General features: G+C 40.3%; 1 protein-coding gene across 1 annotated transcript; it reads left to right on the top strand.

Annotated features, from left to right (window-relative positions):
* The first annotated feature begins 5435 nt into the window (after nt 1-5435).
* On the top strand, nt 5436-12814 carry LOC138410499 (tumor necrosis factor receptor superfamily member 14-like). The gene is made up of 10 exons (XM_069526837.1): nt 5436-5998; nt 7399-7534; nt 8921-9014; nt 9205-9327; nt 9567-9722; nt 10870-10957; nt 11064-11239; nt 11347-11369; nt 11488-11551; nt 12119-12814. Exons 2-9 carry the CDS (start codon nt 7493-7495, stop codon nt 11536-11538), a joined length of 753 nt encoding a protein of 250 aa, XP_069382938.1. The 5' UTR covers nt 5436-5998; nt 7399-7492; the 3' UTR covers nt 11539-11551; nt 12119-12814.
* The last annotated feature ends 941 nt before the right edge of the window (nt 12815-13755 follow it).

Here is a 13755-nt window from a genome sequence, read left to right as displayed (position 1 = left end):
AGTTTGCCTGTGACCAACAGTGGTGGAAAGACTCAGATAAAACAGCTGTGTCAGCAGTTCAATCATAATGTCACTAGAGATTTAACCGGATCTGTGAAGGACCTGGAGACTCAGGTGGTAGAATGGCAGGGTTTTGCAGATTCTACAGCAGATCGCTGCCCTGATGACGCTCCAGAACAGCAGAGCTCTGTCAAGGTAAACTGGGAGAAGAGCGAGGCCGTGCTGGTCGGGGACAGGCTGAGGGGTCAGCTCAGGCTACCAGGACGTCTAATCTGGAAAAAGACAGGGCTTAAATATCTGGGAGTTTTTTAGAGTAATGACACTAAAGAAAAACTAGGAAAACGTGATAGAAAAGGTCAGAGGTCGTCTCGTGAAATGGACCTGGTTTTTTTTTTAAACATCCTACAAACACAGAGTGCTTATAATTAACAATCTTGTGTCTTCTACTGTGTGGCATCGGTTGGCCTGTGTTGACCCCCCAGCCTCTCTGTTGTCACAAATCCAGAGGGTTTTATTTGATTGTGTTTGGGACAAGCTGCACTGGATACCACAGAGTGTCCTGTTCCTTCATAAGGAGGAGCGTGGACAGGGGCTGATTCACCTGGCCAGCAGAGGTGCAGCTTTTCATCTCCGGTTTGTTCAGAGGTTGCTGACTGGACCAGCTGACCTGGCATGGCGACCTCTGTCCTGCTGCATCCTGAGACGTGTTGGTGATTTGGGACTGGACTTAACCTTGTTTTTTATGGACCTAGGAAGCTGAACACCTTTTCTCTGCCAGACTTTAATCGGAACCTTTTTTCAGTGTGGTCTTTGCAGAAAAAGCAGAGACAGGAGCAGATGGCCTCTCTACACTGGCTCGTACAGGAACCAGTACTGTATGGACAACGTCTGGATTATTCCAACCTGAGTGGACCTACTCTGTCCAGAACCCTCCACGCTGCAGGGATTTCCACACTGGAGCAGGTGGTGAAGCTGGCTGGACCCTGGCTGGACGATCCTGCAGGATTAGCCACTAAACTGGGAGTGAGATCCATGCGGGTCATGAATCAGCTCCTTCATCACTGGAAATCAAAACTGACGAGACATGAACACCTTCTTTTAAAAGACTTCTGTGATGGTTCACTGCTGCCAGACTCCACAGACCCATACCCTGCTACCAGATTACTTCCTGTCTTGGAAAAAAAACTGTTCTGGCTCCCTGCTGGAGCTTGTCATCCCTGTAAGTATTTCTCCGAAAGGCGCCTCAAGAAAAACCCTCTATGGACTGATGGTGAAGACACTTAACCAGAAGACACTGAACGGGCACAGTGACAATCCATGGAGGGCCTACTTTAAACTAGATCCTGAAACCATCATGGAGGTCTTTGAACAAACATCCTGTAATAAAGAGACGCAGAGACCTGCAGTAGAGAATCCTACATGGAATCGTAGCAGTGAACTCTTTTATCTCGGTCATCAACTCTGCTGTAGAAGACAAATGTCCGTTCTGCAGCCAGAGAGAAACTGTGTTTCACTGTTTTTTAGAGTGTTCTCATCTCTCCACTCTGTTTAGTTCACTGGACACCATTTTTAACAGATGCGAGGAGTTTTTCAAGAAGACAGTTTTTATCTGTGGTTTTAATTAAACTCGCCAGAGAAAACACAAGTGCCAGCTCTTAAACTTTGTTGTAGCTCAGGCAAAGATGGCGGTGTATGTGAGCCGTAAAAGAGAAATAGAAGAAGAAGTGAATGTTGATGTGGTATACTTGTTTGCAAAAATGGTAAAAGCCAGACTTTTAATTGATTTTAGTTTTTTAACATTAAGATTCCTCTTCATTGTCCCACACACAGCATGCAACATGCAAACATGGGGAAATTTGACTTCTGTATTGAACCCATCCATGTGAACAACTCACACACGGCCTGAACACACAGAACACAATCCACACAGTGACCACACGGAACACACTGGGCAGCCATGAAGGCGCCCGGGGAGCAATTGGGTGGTTCGGTGCCTTGCTCAAGGGCACCTCAGCAGTGCCCAGGATGTGAACTGGCACCTCTCCAACCGGCCACCCTCTGGTTCCCAAAGTGTTTTTATACCACAGCTCTGTGTTCAAATCTAGTAATGTTACTGTAACATTAGCGGTGCAGTGCACGTCAGTCACTGACTGTAAACCTACAGCCCCTAATAACTGGCATTATCATATAACCAACATAATATAGAGCTCATAATAAAGCCTTCTCTGAGTTTCTCCTTTGTTTATGTTTTCAGACACTTATAGAAGAGATGAGTGTGGAGCAGCACAGGAGCTGACAGCTGCAGACATGGTGACCCACCTTCTGCTGGAGTGTCATGGTGTTCTTATGAACTGTAGGGACACACCTTTCAGACAGTCAGAGGAAATGCTGTGGTCAGGATCCTGAAAGCTGTGAGTCTACCACCGTACTTCTCCCAGTACTGCCTAGAAGTTTTTTACATATTCACAGGCAGTACCAGGAGGATGTTACGGTGTTAGACCACATTAGAGAGCGTGGGGGGGGGATGACAACACTGTTACCTCAGCATATCAACATTTGATTTATTGTCAACATGGCTCTTTAGGCCAGGGAACCCATCTTGTCATCCCCAGCTGCTGTATTTGTCCCTCTGAAGGCTTCATACAGTACCACAAGTATTCACACACCTGCATATAGATGTATAAGGATATAATTAGGGTTATTACTATTACTTCTGTTGTATCTTTTTAATTTGATTGTAATGGATATATTCACATTTCCCATTATAAATATTTGTTCAAATATAACAAGTTAACACTGTAATGAAAAGTGTAATAATAAAAGGGACATTAAACAGATTTATTTTGAATATATATGTTATATACATAAAGTGATTTTTTATACAGGTTGGTGTTCCTGAAAGGCATCATGATTCAGCTTTGCTTTTCAAGGATGAATGGTGACCTCCCGTCTGGATCAGTCCTGTTGAAAACAGTTACAATACTTATTAATATAATATTTAACATTTAGATCTAGTTTTACAAAAGCTATGCTAATATGGGTATGACTTACAAGGTTTGAATTCCACAAGAATGATGTCAAAACTAATAAAGAGTGCATGCGTATTAATAAAAATGCATTTTTTAATTAAATAAATATTTGTATAGTCTTCTGAAGCTGAAATCCCAGTTTTCAACCATTCAATATCTGATATACATGTAAACAACTTTGAACATTGACTGTGCATGTGAGTGATCAATTTCAGATGCAAGCTGTGAAAACAAACAAATAAAATAATACTAAAGCATTTCAAACTTTGTTTTAATAGATATGGTAAAATGGCAGTCAGAGAATCAATATTAAAATTGGTCTATGCATTGACTGTGTTCCAGTGCAAACTCCATTGCTACATACAGCCTGATCTGAAAAAGGGTTTTCTTTCATTGGAGTTGATGAACACCTAGAAAATCTTTTGGCTCTGTAATGTTTATGTGACTTGTACGTTTAAATTCTACAATCAAATATTTTTGAAGTGCTGTTACTACAAAATGCTGTGTGTTATTTAATCTGCTACTTGGAGTTTGTTAGTAATTATGAATCTTCATTTTGATAAGTCATTTTTATCATTCACGCCAAGTGACATTAACTCACCTTCTGTATTGACTGCACAACCCGACACAATGAAATGTTTGTGATGGAAGTGACACTTGAAACCACCTCCTGCTCAGCCAGTGACTCAGTAGACAGTTTGTTCTTCTTTCACACAATAGGAGAGACACTACCAGAGCAGCAGCACCTGACCCAGGACATCTCCTGGAGGATTGTATCACTCATTTGATAAGACAGTTTATGGATGTGGAGCCACTGGGGTAGGTTTATGCTTAATTTACTTTGTACAGTCTTGTTAGCTCATCTGCTAAAGTCAGTGTGACTAGGCCACAGAATACTTTGCAAGCATTGTGTGCTGCTTTTCAAGACACATACCCAGGCATGTGCACAGACATCTTTGGAAGCAGGTGCTCAAGCTAAAAAAACAAAAGGGCAGCCATCGCCAAAATGATTCATAAAATTAAGAAAAAACACAGTCGGATATATTAAACTTATATTTTTAATTTTTTAAATGAATAAATAACAGGCAAAAAGTAATCATAAAATATTCTCTGTTAAAACTTATCAAAACTCTGCTCTGAATAAATGAAATAAAAATAAAGCATCCAATATAATCTATAAAATACATCTATTTAAGGAGGAGGTGAGGGGAGCAGGATCGTTCAGCTTCTTCACAGGAGCATCCTCCTTGGTGCCATCTCTTGGAAGATTCTTATGACCTCTGGTTTATTTGTATGTCTTGCTCAATGGCAGGAGGAGAAGGTCAGAGAGTCTTTCTTCCCCACAGAGACTCCTGAGCCTGTTCTTTATGATCTACACTGTGAGATCTATTAACCTGGTCAGTATCTCTCTGTTTGTCTGCCTCTCTCGCTCTCTGGCTTCCACTCCCTTTACATCTGATCATCATCAACATCAGATGAAGTCTGGAGAGCCTTTTGGTAATTGGTCCACCTCACCATGCTTGTCATGTGGACCTCTGTGACAGAGTGCTGCTTGATTTTTTCAAGAGCACTATTCCACTTTCTGATCCCTTTTCTCCACTCCTTTCTGCTTTTATATCTTCAGGTAGAAAAAGCAGACAACTGACACAATGCATTGAATCAGCACATTTCCATGGAAATGCAAAAAGCAGCACATCACAATGTGGTTTCCTGCAGGAAACCACATTGTGATTTTTGCGGGCGAGGAGGAGTAGGGAGGAGGAGGAGGAGGAGGGAGGAGCAGAATTCTCACAAGAACTCAAATAAATGCCATCAGATATCAAAACACTGTTGGGCTCCAGCAGAAAGGGCACTTTTCTCATCCAGGGCAAAGGGGCAGGTGCTTGAGCACCACTAGGGGTCTATCTGTGCACATGCCTGGTAAGATGAATGTTATGATGCAGAAAATAAGAACATCTTGTATCTTTCAATGAAATTGTTTAACACATTTTTATGTTCATGTAAAAGTGATTTTAATTTAAAACAGCGCTCGCTCCGTGTGGATCTCGCCGGGCATCGCGCACTCTGCACCAGTGGAGCCCCTGCACTCCGCCTGACTCTCTGGCCAGAGCGACATGGAAAGAGGAAGACGCAAGGAAAGAGAGAAAGAGAGAGTGAAAGAGAGAGAGAGAGAGAGAGAAGCCTGAGACACGGTGAACTTGACGAGGTATCTGGAACTGGGATCTCTGGAACTCTGGAAAACTCATTTAATATCATCAAATACTCGGCGGGTGAGTGAAGAGGAGCGCTCGCTCCGTGTGGATCTCGCCGGGCATCGCGCACCGTGGCTCGGCCTATGGAGCTTTTTTTCCTTCTTACCGGCGGAGCAGTTGATATTATATATATATATATATATATATATATATATATATGTGATATTTTATTGCGGGCATTGAGTTTGACATGTCTGGGTTAAAGGCATTGTCCATGAGGCAGCCATGAGATGATCTGTTAGTATGAGCATTCCAGAAAATTCTTATCCCCAGAATGATTCTGTAATACCTCTGGTGAAGGAAGGAGAGAGCCCGAGTCGTTGCCTCAGTGTTTTATTCACCCACAATATGAGTCCTTCACTCCACCCACTGAACCTGCAGCCAAACAACATTAGGTTGTTCTGTCATATCACTTCTCGGTCGTGGAGGATGACTCATACTGAACTTTGCTCGGAGCTCGTTTTCTACCTGACCACACTGGGAAAGAGACTTTTGTGTTTTAACAACGTTTCGCTTGTGAATTATTGATCCGAAGTTCGAATCTGTGAATATGTTTCCAACTTCCCTCAGCGGCTGTGTGACGTCGAGAGATCTTTTTCCATGAAGTGAATATGTTTCATCATTTTTCTTATCCAGCTCCGAGGACACTCACTTTGAACCCGAGAGCTCACTGCCTGTAGACGGAACATGGAAGTTTGTCTGATCGTGTTAACGACGGTAAGCTGAGTGAATTTCTATAGAACCTCTGAATGTTGCATATTACAGAGCAGGAGTGAACCAGTAGATTGTTGTGATGTCGCTGATAAATCGACACCGTGAGTTTGTGGAGATGAACCAATAAGTTGTTCGCTGTGTACTGGTGTTATCAACAAAGTGTCACTGTCAGAGAACTACTGGAAACATGGTCTGAGTCTGAGTTGTGTTAAACCTTCAGGTTTGGATGAGGAAGTGTGGAATCTGAATCATCTGAAAAACTAAAATCACATGAAGACACCCACATCAGGATTTAGGTGGAAACTCGCTCCTCCACTCTGCAGTAATCCTGTGATCAGTTATCATGTCAGAAAAACCACCATCTGCTCACATATGATACCAACTCTTAGCTGTGTGACCGTGGTGTGTTGTGTATTTGTCCAGAGCTCAGTTTCAGTATCTTGAAACAGTCAAAGAAACATAGAGGTCACTTCTTATTTCAAATCAACAGGATCTCACTGAACTGTAGGAAACGTGGGCTTTGAAAGGGAACAGAACTAAGACCTGAACTTTGAGCAGAGCAATGGGCTGTAGAAGGTTTAATGATGAATGTTATCACTCACTGAAAGTCAAAGACACACAGACCTGATCAGACTAGCAGCAGGAATGTTGCCAGGTCACCTTCTGGCCTGTGGCGTGTGAACCAGGTGCGGCGTGACTTAAAATAATTCTAATTATTAAAATTAACTATTGATTAATGAGCCAGCCTACTGGTTTTCTTGTGTTTATGAGATATTTTATTAAGAATGCCAAACGTGAACGAAATGTGTCACTGTCAATGAGTTGAAAATAAATACGGCATCTGTAATGAAAGGATTTGGCTTTTCATGCATTTTTATTCACGACCGGACCCTCGGGTCCGTCAGACCAGTGAATAACTAACACACACACCAAAAACGCAGAGAGAGGGAGAGGGCGCATTTGGCACATGCTGGGTGAGCTACATTAACTTTTAACAGGAGAGAGAGCTGCACACTGCGCTGTCAAAGCTCTTCGCAACTGCTCGTGTCTCAACATGAACGGTGTATGCTTTCAGACACTACAGTACATAGACAATCAGGTTGGGCAGGAATAATGTTCAGCTCTATTACTGTTAGTATTAACTTCTGTAATTAAAGGCCCATCCAAAATTACGTTGGCCCACCCAGAATTGAAATCCTGGCGCCGCGCCTGTTGTGAACGGCTGATAGTGGCAGCTGACCATAAAATGAATTTATTATTTTTTTGGTGGGGGGGTAAACAAACTGAAGCCAGTCAACAAAAACAACACAACACACAATGTGCCAATCCTGTTGCCTTCTTTGAAAATGTCGCCTCATTGACTGTGGCAACTGCAGCTGAGTCTTCTTTGTCTTTGTCTCCAGATGTGTTTCTCCTTTTTGGATTAAAACCTCACCTCAACCCAGATCTCAGTGATGGTGACTTCAGCTCAAGAAAACTACCAACCTGCCGTTCAAGATGAATTTGAGAAGAAAACATTTGGAAGCTGCATCTTTGTTGGTAAAGTTGTGTGACACAATAAATAAATACATTAATAAATCAAGACATATTCTGCAAACAAATAAGAAATAAATAAATAAGAGTTTGTAATTAAACAGGACATACATAATTAAATGTCTTGAATTTATTTCCTCATTTATTTATTTATGTATTTCCGTGTCAATATGCTTATGGCAGCACACACACACACACACAGACACACACACAAACACACACACGTGTACTCACACACATTTTCTCTCGCTCCTGGTATTTCACTTGATGCCTGATACGATGATGATTTTAAAAATAAACTTCACTCACGTTCATCATATGAAAAGTGATTTGTTCAGTTCATCGTTGATGAAAAATATGAACAGTGTTCATGCACAACACAGGCTGTTTGCCTTAAACCTGCTTAAGTAGCTAAGTTTTACATATTGTATTTTATCTACTAGTGGTTTAGAAATGTCAGTTTTTATGAGGCATTGCAAATGAGGTTAGGTCATTAGCTAACCATGTAGAGAACCATGCACCCAAGGACTAGCTTCTGTTGCTCGTTTGCTAACTACACTACAGTGAAGATTCACGAGGAAAACATTGCTTCTGTCTGGATCGCTCAGTTGACCAATCCTGCTCCAGACTGAGGTTAGGACCTCCTACCTCATTTACATATGGCCAAAGAAATATGGAAATAAATCAATGTGGAAATAAATAAAGGATTTTTCCTCCTCCATACTCCTCTTCACCTACAGTTCTGCTTCTTCTTTCCTCTCTCTGTCACTCATAAGCCGTTTTGTAGACATGTCCTGTGGAGGAGCTCCAGAGAATTGGGGGCCGGACTTTCTCCACAGTTTTCCTTTCACACATGCACAACACAGCAGGAGATTCTCGCTCAGACAAGTTCACAACAGCAACAAACACATTTTACCTTCTGCAGAATTGATCAGTGTTAGCAGAATTCTGACAGGCTGCACTTTCAGTAATATTTCCTCAAAGTTGTAAATCAAAGAAACAGCAAATACAAAAATCTTAACTGGTGGAGCTCCACCTTAACAGATGCAGACTACTCAGCTATTAACTTGAGGAGGAGTATTTGGGCTGGATACTGTTAATTAACAATCTGACTCCAGAAACAATCAAGCCAGTGTTGAGTCTGTTTAAACAGATGAGCAGGTCTCTGGGGTTCTCATCCATTGTTTTTATAAAATAAACCCATATACATCCATCTTTCATTGAATGAACTTACAAAGATCTGAATACTAACTCAAATGTTGTCACAAATATATGACAAAAAACAGAAACTGGAAAGAAGAAACATTTGGTCATTTAAGTGTCCAGTCGTCTCCTCTCCTCTCTCTGTTCATGACAATGTTAACATGTTTAAACTTTTGCTCTGTCCTTCAGATACTTTTGATCAAAGTCTTCTGTGTGAATACTCTGACTTGTCATCCAACTGAGTATCCGATAGGGAACAGATGCTGTTCTTTCTGTCCACCTGGTAAGATCCTGAACGAGAACAATAAGATGGAATGGGTTGTTTTATGTTTTGGCTTCTTTTGTTGTAAGTAAGAATGAAACTGCAGCGCATGTTACGATGACTCACATATAACGTGAGTTTAACTCTCAAGATGATTTGTCTTTGTTCAACAGAAACATTTCATGCAATTCAATTGTTTTCTCTTCAACAGGAAATCGTGTTGAAACACACTGCACAGTGTTCAGTGACACTTCCTGTCTGCCCTGTGAGAAGGACACCTTCATGAATCTTCCCACTACAGATGCAAAGTGTTTTCCCTGCACCTGTGGTCCAGGTAGATTTCTGTCTCATTTTTAGTTCTTTTTTGCCATCAAATTATAAGAGACTGCTTTGCTCTGTAGTTTCTATCAGTGGGACTTGCATTAATGGTAGAAGTGAACGTTCTTACAAAAGTCAGTTGTTCACTCCATATCTCCTTGTTCCTGCCACCAGCAGATCAGTCCACTGTGTTGTTTATACAGCAGTTTGTATCTTCATATGTTCCCTCCATATGTAACCTCTATGTGTCCACAGATTCTGGTCTGAAGATAAACACTTCATGCACAGCAACAACAGATTCAGTTTGTGAACCTCTGGAAGGATTCTACTGTACAGACCGCACAAGGAACAACTGTGCAGCAGCAAAGAAACACACACAATGTAAACCAGGGCAGTTCATCAAACATAGAGGTGCGTTTTCCAATTCTGACTTTAAGATTGAAGTTTTCTCAGCTGTAAAAAAAGAACACAGAGCAGGTTATTTCAGTCATCCAGTCAATTGTGAAGCATTTGGATGATATGTGGCAAATTGTTCATTTCATGCTTCACACATGACATCTGTATTAAGAATGATCAAACGTTCAGTCAGAATCACTGCCAGATCATTTTGATGATTTCATGATTTTAATTTCACCACATTGGACTGAGAGAGTCTGATTATCTGATCTCCGTCATGGCAACAGAAGTCAGAGAATCACTTCCTGTTTAGCAATCTGTTTTCAAAGTAAAACATTTGTTGCTGCAATGCCCTATAGTGAACAGATCTTTTATTTTGAAAAGTTGTGTATATATATATATATATATATATATATATGGTTTGTCTAAGGTTTATAAACCACACACTTAGACTGTTTATAAAAAGTTCTGCACACAAATAATAAAAAGTGACAGTATATTGTAGAACAGTTTGAAGAGGACTCACTAACTAAAAACAAAACTAATCAAAATCCAATCTTCCTGTGCAACTGTGATAATAATCATAATCATAAGAGAAATAATAATAATAATAATGTGGCTGAGTGGCAGCCTGTCACATTCTACAAGAAGTGGACAGTTGTGATAAACAGCCTAATATATTCAGTGTTATTTCAAAGTTGTATTCTTATTTTTATTCTGACTACATTGTGTCCATGCACTGCTGCTTTCACTGTGCTGCTGCGTCGACTGAACTTCCTCCATGGAGGATCATTAAAGGTGCATCTCATCTGACCTTGTCTTTTCTTTATGCAACACAAAAAATATAAAAACAAATAATGAATATAGTCATAAAAGACTGTTGCAGTGATCCAGGTGTGATGAGAGAAACTAATGTCAAATAGTTTCTGTATCTTTGAAATTCTGTCAATGTTCCTTAGTTAATAGAAATATGTTTGTAAGTTTAGTGACATGCTGCTCTACATTTCATCACATCTCACATCAAAAGGAGGGAATTTGAACAAGCAAATGTTTGCTGATCAAAAACCTCAATAATCAGACAGGTCTCATGTCAAATACCACTTTGCTCTATAATCCTAATATGACGTGTACAATAGTAACTGTATAGTTTGTGTTTGTACAGGAACAGCCCTCACAGACTCTGAATGCTCTGACTGCAGTGATGGAACATTTTCTGATGGGACCCGTACATCTTGTCAAGCACACACACAGTAAGTGAAGAGTCACACCACACGTGGACGTGCCTGGTTTCTTACACCTGCAGTGAATCTGTGGTGTCTCTCACGGTCCTGTGAAAATGTCCCCCTGTCGTTCCAGATGTGAATCACCAATCCTTCAGCTGAAGCGACCAGGAACAACTTCAACTGATGCTGAATGTGGAAATGATTTTATTGTCCCAATATTAGTATTAATCATCGCTTCAGTGGTTTTGGTTGTTTTAGTTTTATTTGCCATCGCCTTCGTTTGCTGGAAGAGGAAAACATGTCGTTCAGGTACGATGTGTGTGTGATCAAAGAAAATGTTCTCATGGATGATAAGAACCCATCAAGTCATGATGTCATCGAGTAAGAGGTTTTTCATCTGTTTCTTTCTGTAACAGGAAAAAAAAGAAATTCCACAGAGGTATGTTTGTTCTCTCTTTTTCACAGTGTATGTTCTGACTCTGTGTATATGTTCAGTGCTTGATGACAATACTTGCTTGATGAAGGTCATTTGATTATTTTATTTAATATTTCACTAGAAGGGAGACACAGCTGGAGGAGAAGCTGTGGATATGATGGAGAGAACATAATGAACAGCAGCAGGTGAGACAGCAGCGTGCTCTACATTGAAATATTCATTAATTGAGGACTGTATAGACACTTTCAGACATGACCTCTGGAGGACGTCTGCAGAATTGGGTCCAGACTCTCTCCAGCTTTGTCTTTAACACATGAACAACGCAGCAAGAGATTCTTTTATAGAACTCGTTCACATCAACACAAATCTCTGGAGCGTTCAGGTGAGGGGTGGCCCAATAGTCAGAGGCAGGATGTAACATAATAACTGCTGCAGAGATCACATCACCAAAGGCTCTCTTGGCATCGTCTTCAGCTTTACTCTTTTTCCTGCAGGGATATTTGCTTTCTCTCTGTATTTGTATTCTTGCGTCTGTAGCATGTTTGAAGCATCATCAACACACCTATCCTGCTGTATCGACACATTAGGTAGAGTTTTAGGGAAACATCCAGCCCCTCTGGAGAATGTCAGGAGATTGTCTGGAGTCCAGTGCATGTCTGAAAGTGGCCTAAGATTGATCTGACTTTACTCTGTGAAGTCTGTACACATGTACAAGAGGTTTCCATTTTAATTCAACATATTTCTTTCCTCAGCAAAAGAGATGAACCTGCAGAGAACCAGTAAACTGTCTGTGCACTGCAGAGTGAATGTGCTCTAGAATCCAGGTATATCCCTCTGGGTTCTGGCACATTGTTTTTGCAGGGTACAGAAAAAACCACTGCTCTGTTTCACATCACTTCACAGATGTCACTGCACCCAAACTACAGTGAGCTGGGAATATGAAACTTGGAGCATGTTTATTAAAACTGCCTGAATCTCCTGCTGACAGTGAGTGAGCTGCACGTGCCTCAACACTCAGACTTCATGATCCTCTGTGGAGAGATAACTCACAGCTGGATCTGGACATCTGGCTGAAACTGGAATATCATTTCTAAGTGCTGGCACAGTGGCATGATGGGACAAGTGGCCACCCTCAGTGTATGAACTGAGATTATTCTCTTCATATTTTATTTTGTTTTATTTTCTTCACAACAGACACTTGTATCTTGGAATGACAAGCATTAAATAGCACATTTACCATGTAAGCGGTTATATTTATGTTATGGTTATAATGTTTGCTGTCAGTTGCAGCAGTTAGAGAACAGTATTTTTGTGTATTCTTGTGTTTTATGTTCAAAAAGTTATTCTTGATTAGTTACCAGATGTTTCCAGCAGAGAGAGCACTGAGCTCAAATACTCCCTTTGTTAGGGATTTTACACATATGACAATAAAACCCTTGAAACTTGAACTGCATTCGTTTTAATGATTCAAAAACACTGTTCAGTGTTTATGAAGCTGTATAGATCTTCAAGCTCAGTAAGGTTGAAGCATTCTTTGGACTTTTATTGTGAAAATACATAAGGAATAGCTAAATGTTGTATATTTAACTTTCTAAATGTGTGTTTGAGTGAAGATTCTGGGTTTTACCTCTAAACATCTGTTTGAAACACAGATGTCTCTTTCTAAACAGAAGAGTGTAACACTGAGGGACATTCAGTGCAGATGGACAAAATAGAGTAGATGTAGTACCAGAGTCTGGTTTGTAGTAGTATCTGTTACTAAGCAACCAAAGGAAGAGTACACATTCTGCTTCCTGTTTATACTTACAGTGTATGTAACTGGTCTTGCATGATAAATGTTTTCAGTGGCTCTTTTAAACTCCAAATGTTTTTGGACCATTTAGCTACAGTTTCTGGGCTGAAATATTTAAATTGAAGTTCACCTGCACTGTCAGATATAGGTGACTTAACTAGTTCAAGTTTAAAGTAAAGCAACTTGGTTAACTGATCATTATATGATTGTATTAAGCTCTATGACACCATAAGATCATTATACTGAAGCAGGTATGTAAGCTGCAAGTGAAGCTGCAGTAAAATACATTGTAAACAGTCATGTATAGAGCGATGTAAGATATATTATGGGAGCTTTTGAAAATGTCATACATTTGAAATAACTAGATTTCTTTTTCAGATGCAAAACATTTTCAAAACCACTGATTTAGTTTTTAACAATGTGATTTAACAGCCTGTTATATTGTCTATCAAAGAAATGTCCATAAATCCAGATGTTTGTGTTTCATAAATTTGGTTAAAACCTTCACTGAGTTGAGTGAATGGATTTACAGTGATCTGGAAAGACAGAGAACATGGTGGAGGAGCGGGTTGTTTGTTTTTTTGTTGATAGAAACAA

The sequence above is a fragment of the Paralichthys olivaceus genome, chromosome 6 (genome assembly GCF_024713975.1).
Source record: "Paralichthys olivaceus isolate ysfri-2021 chromosome 6, ASM2471397v2, whole genome shotgun sequence".
NCBI classification, from domain to species: domain Eukaryota; kingdom Metazoa; phylum Chordata; class Actinopteri; order Pleuronectiformes; family Paralichthyidae; genus Paralichthys; species Paralichthys olivaceus.
Note: the sequence above shows the minus strand (reverse complement) of the source record. Positions and strands in the feature narration are given on the sequence as shown.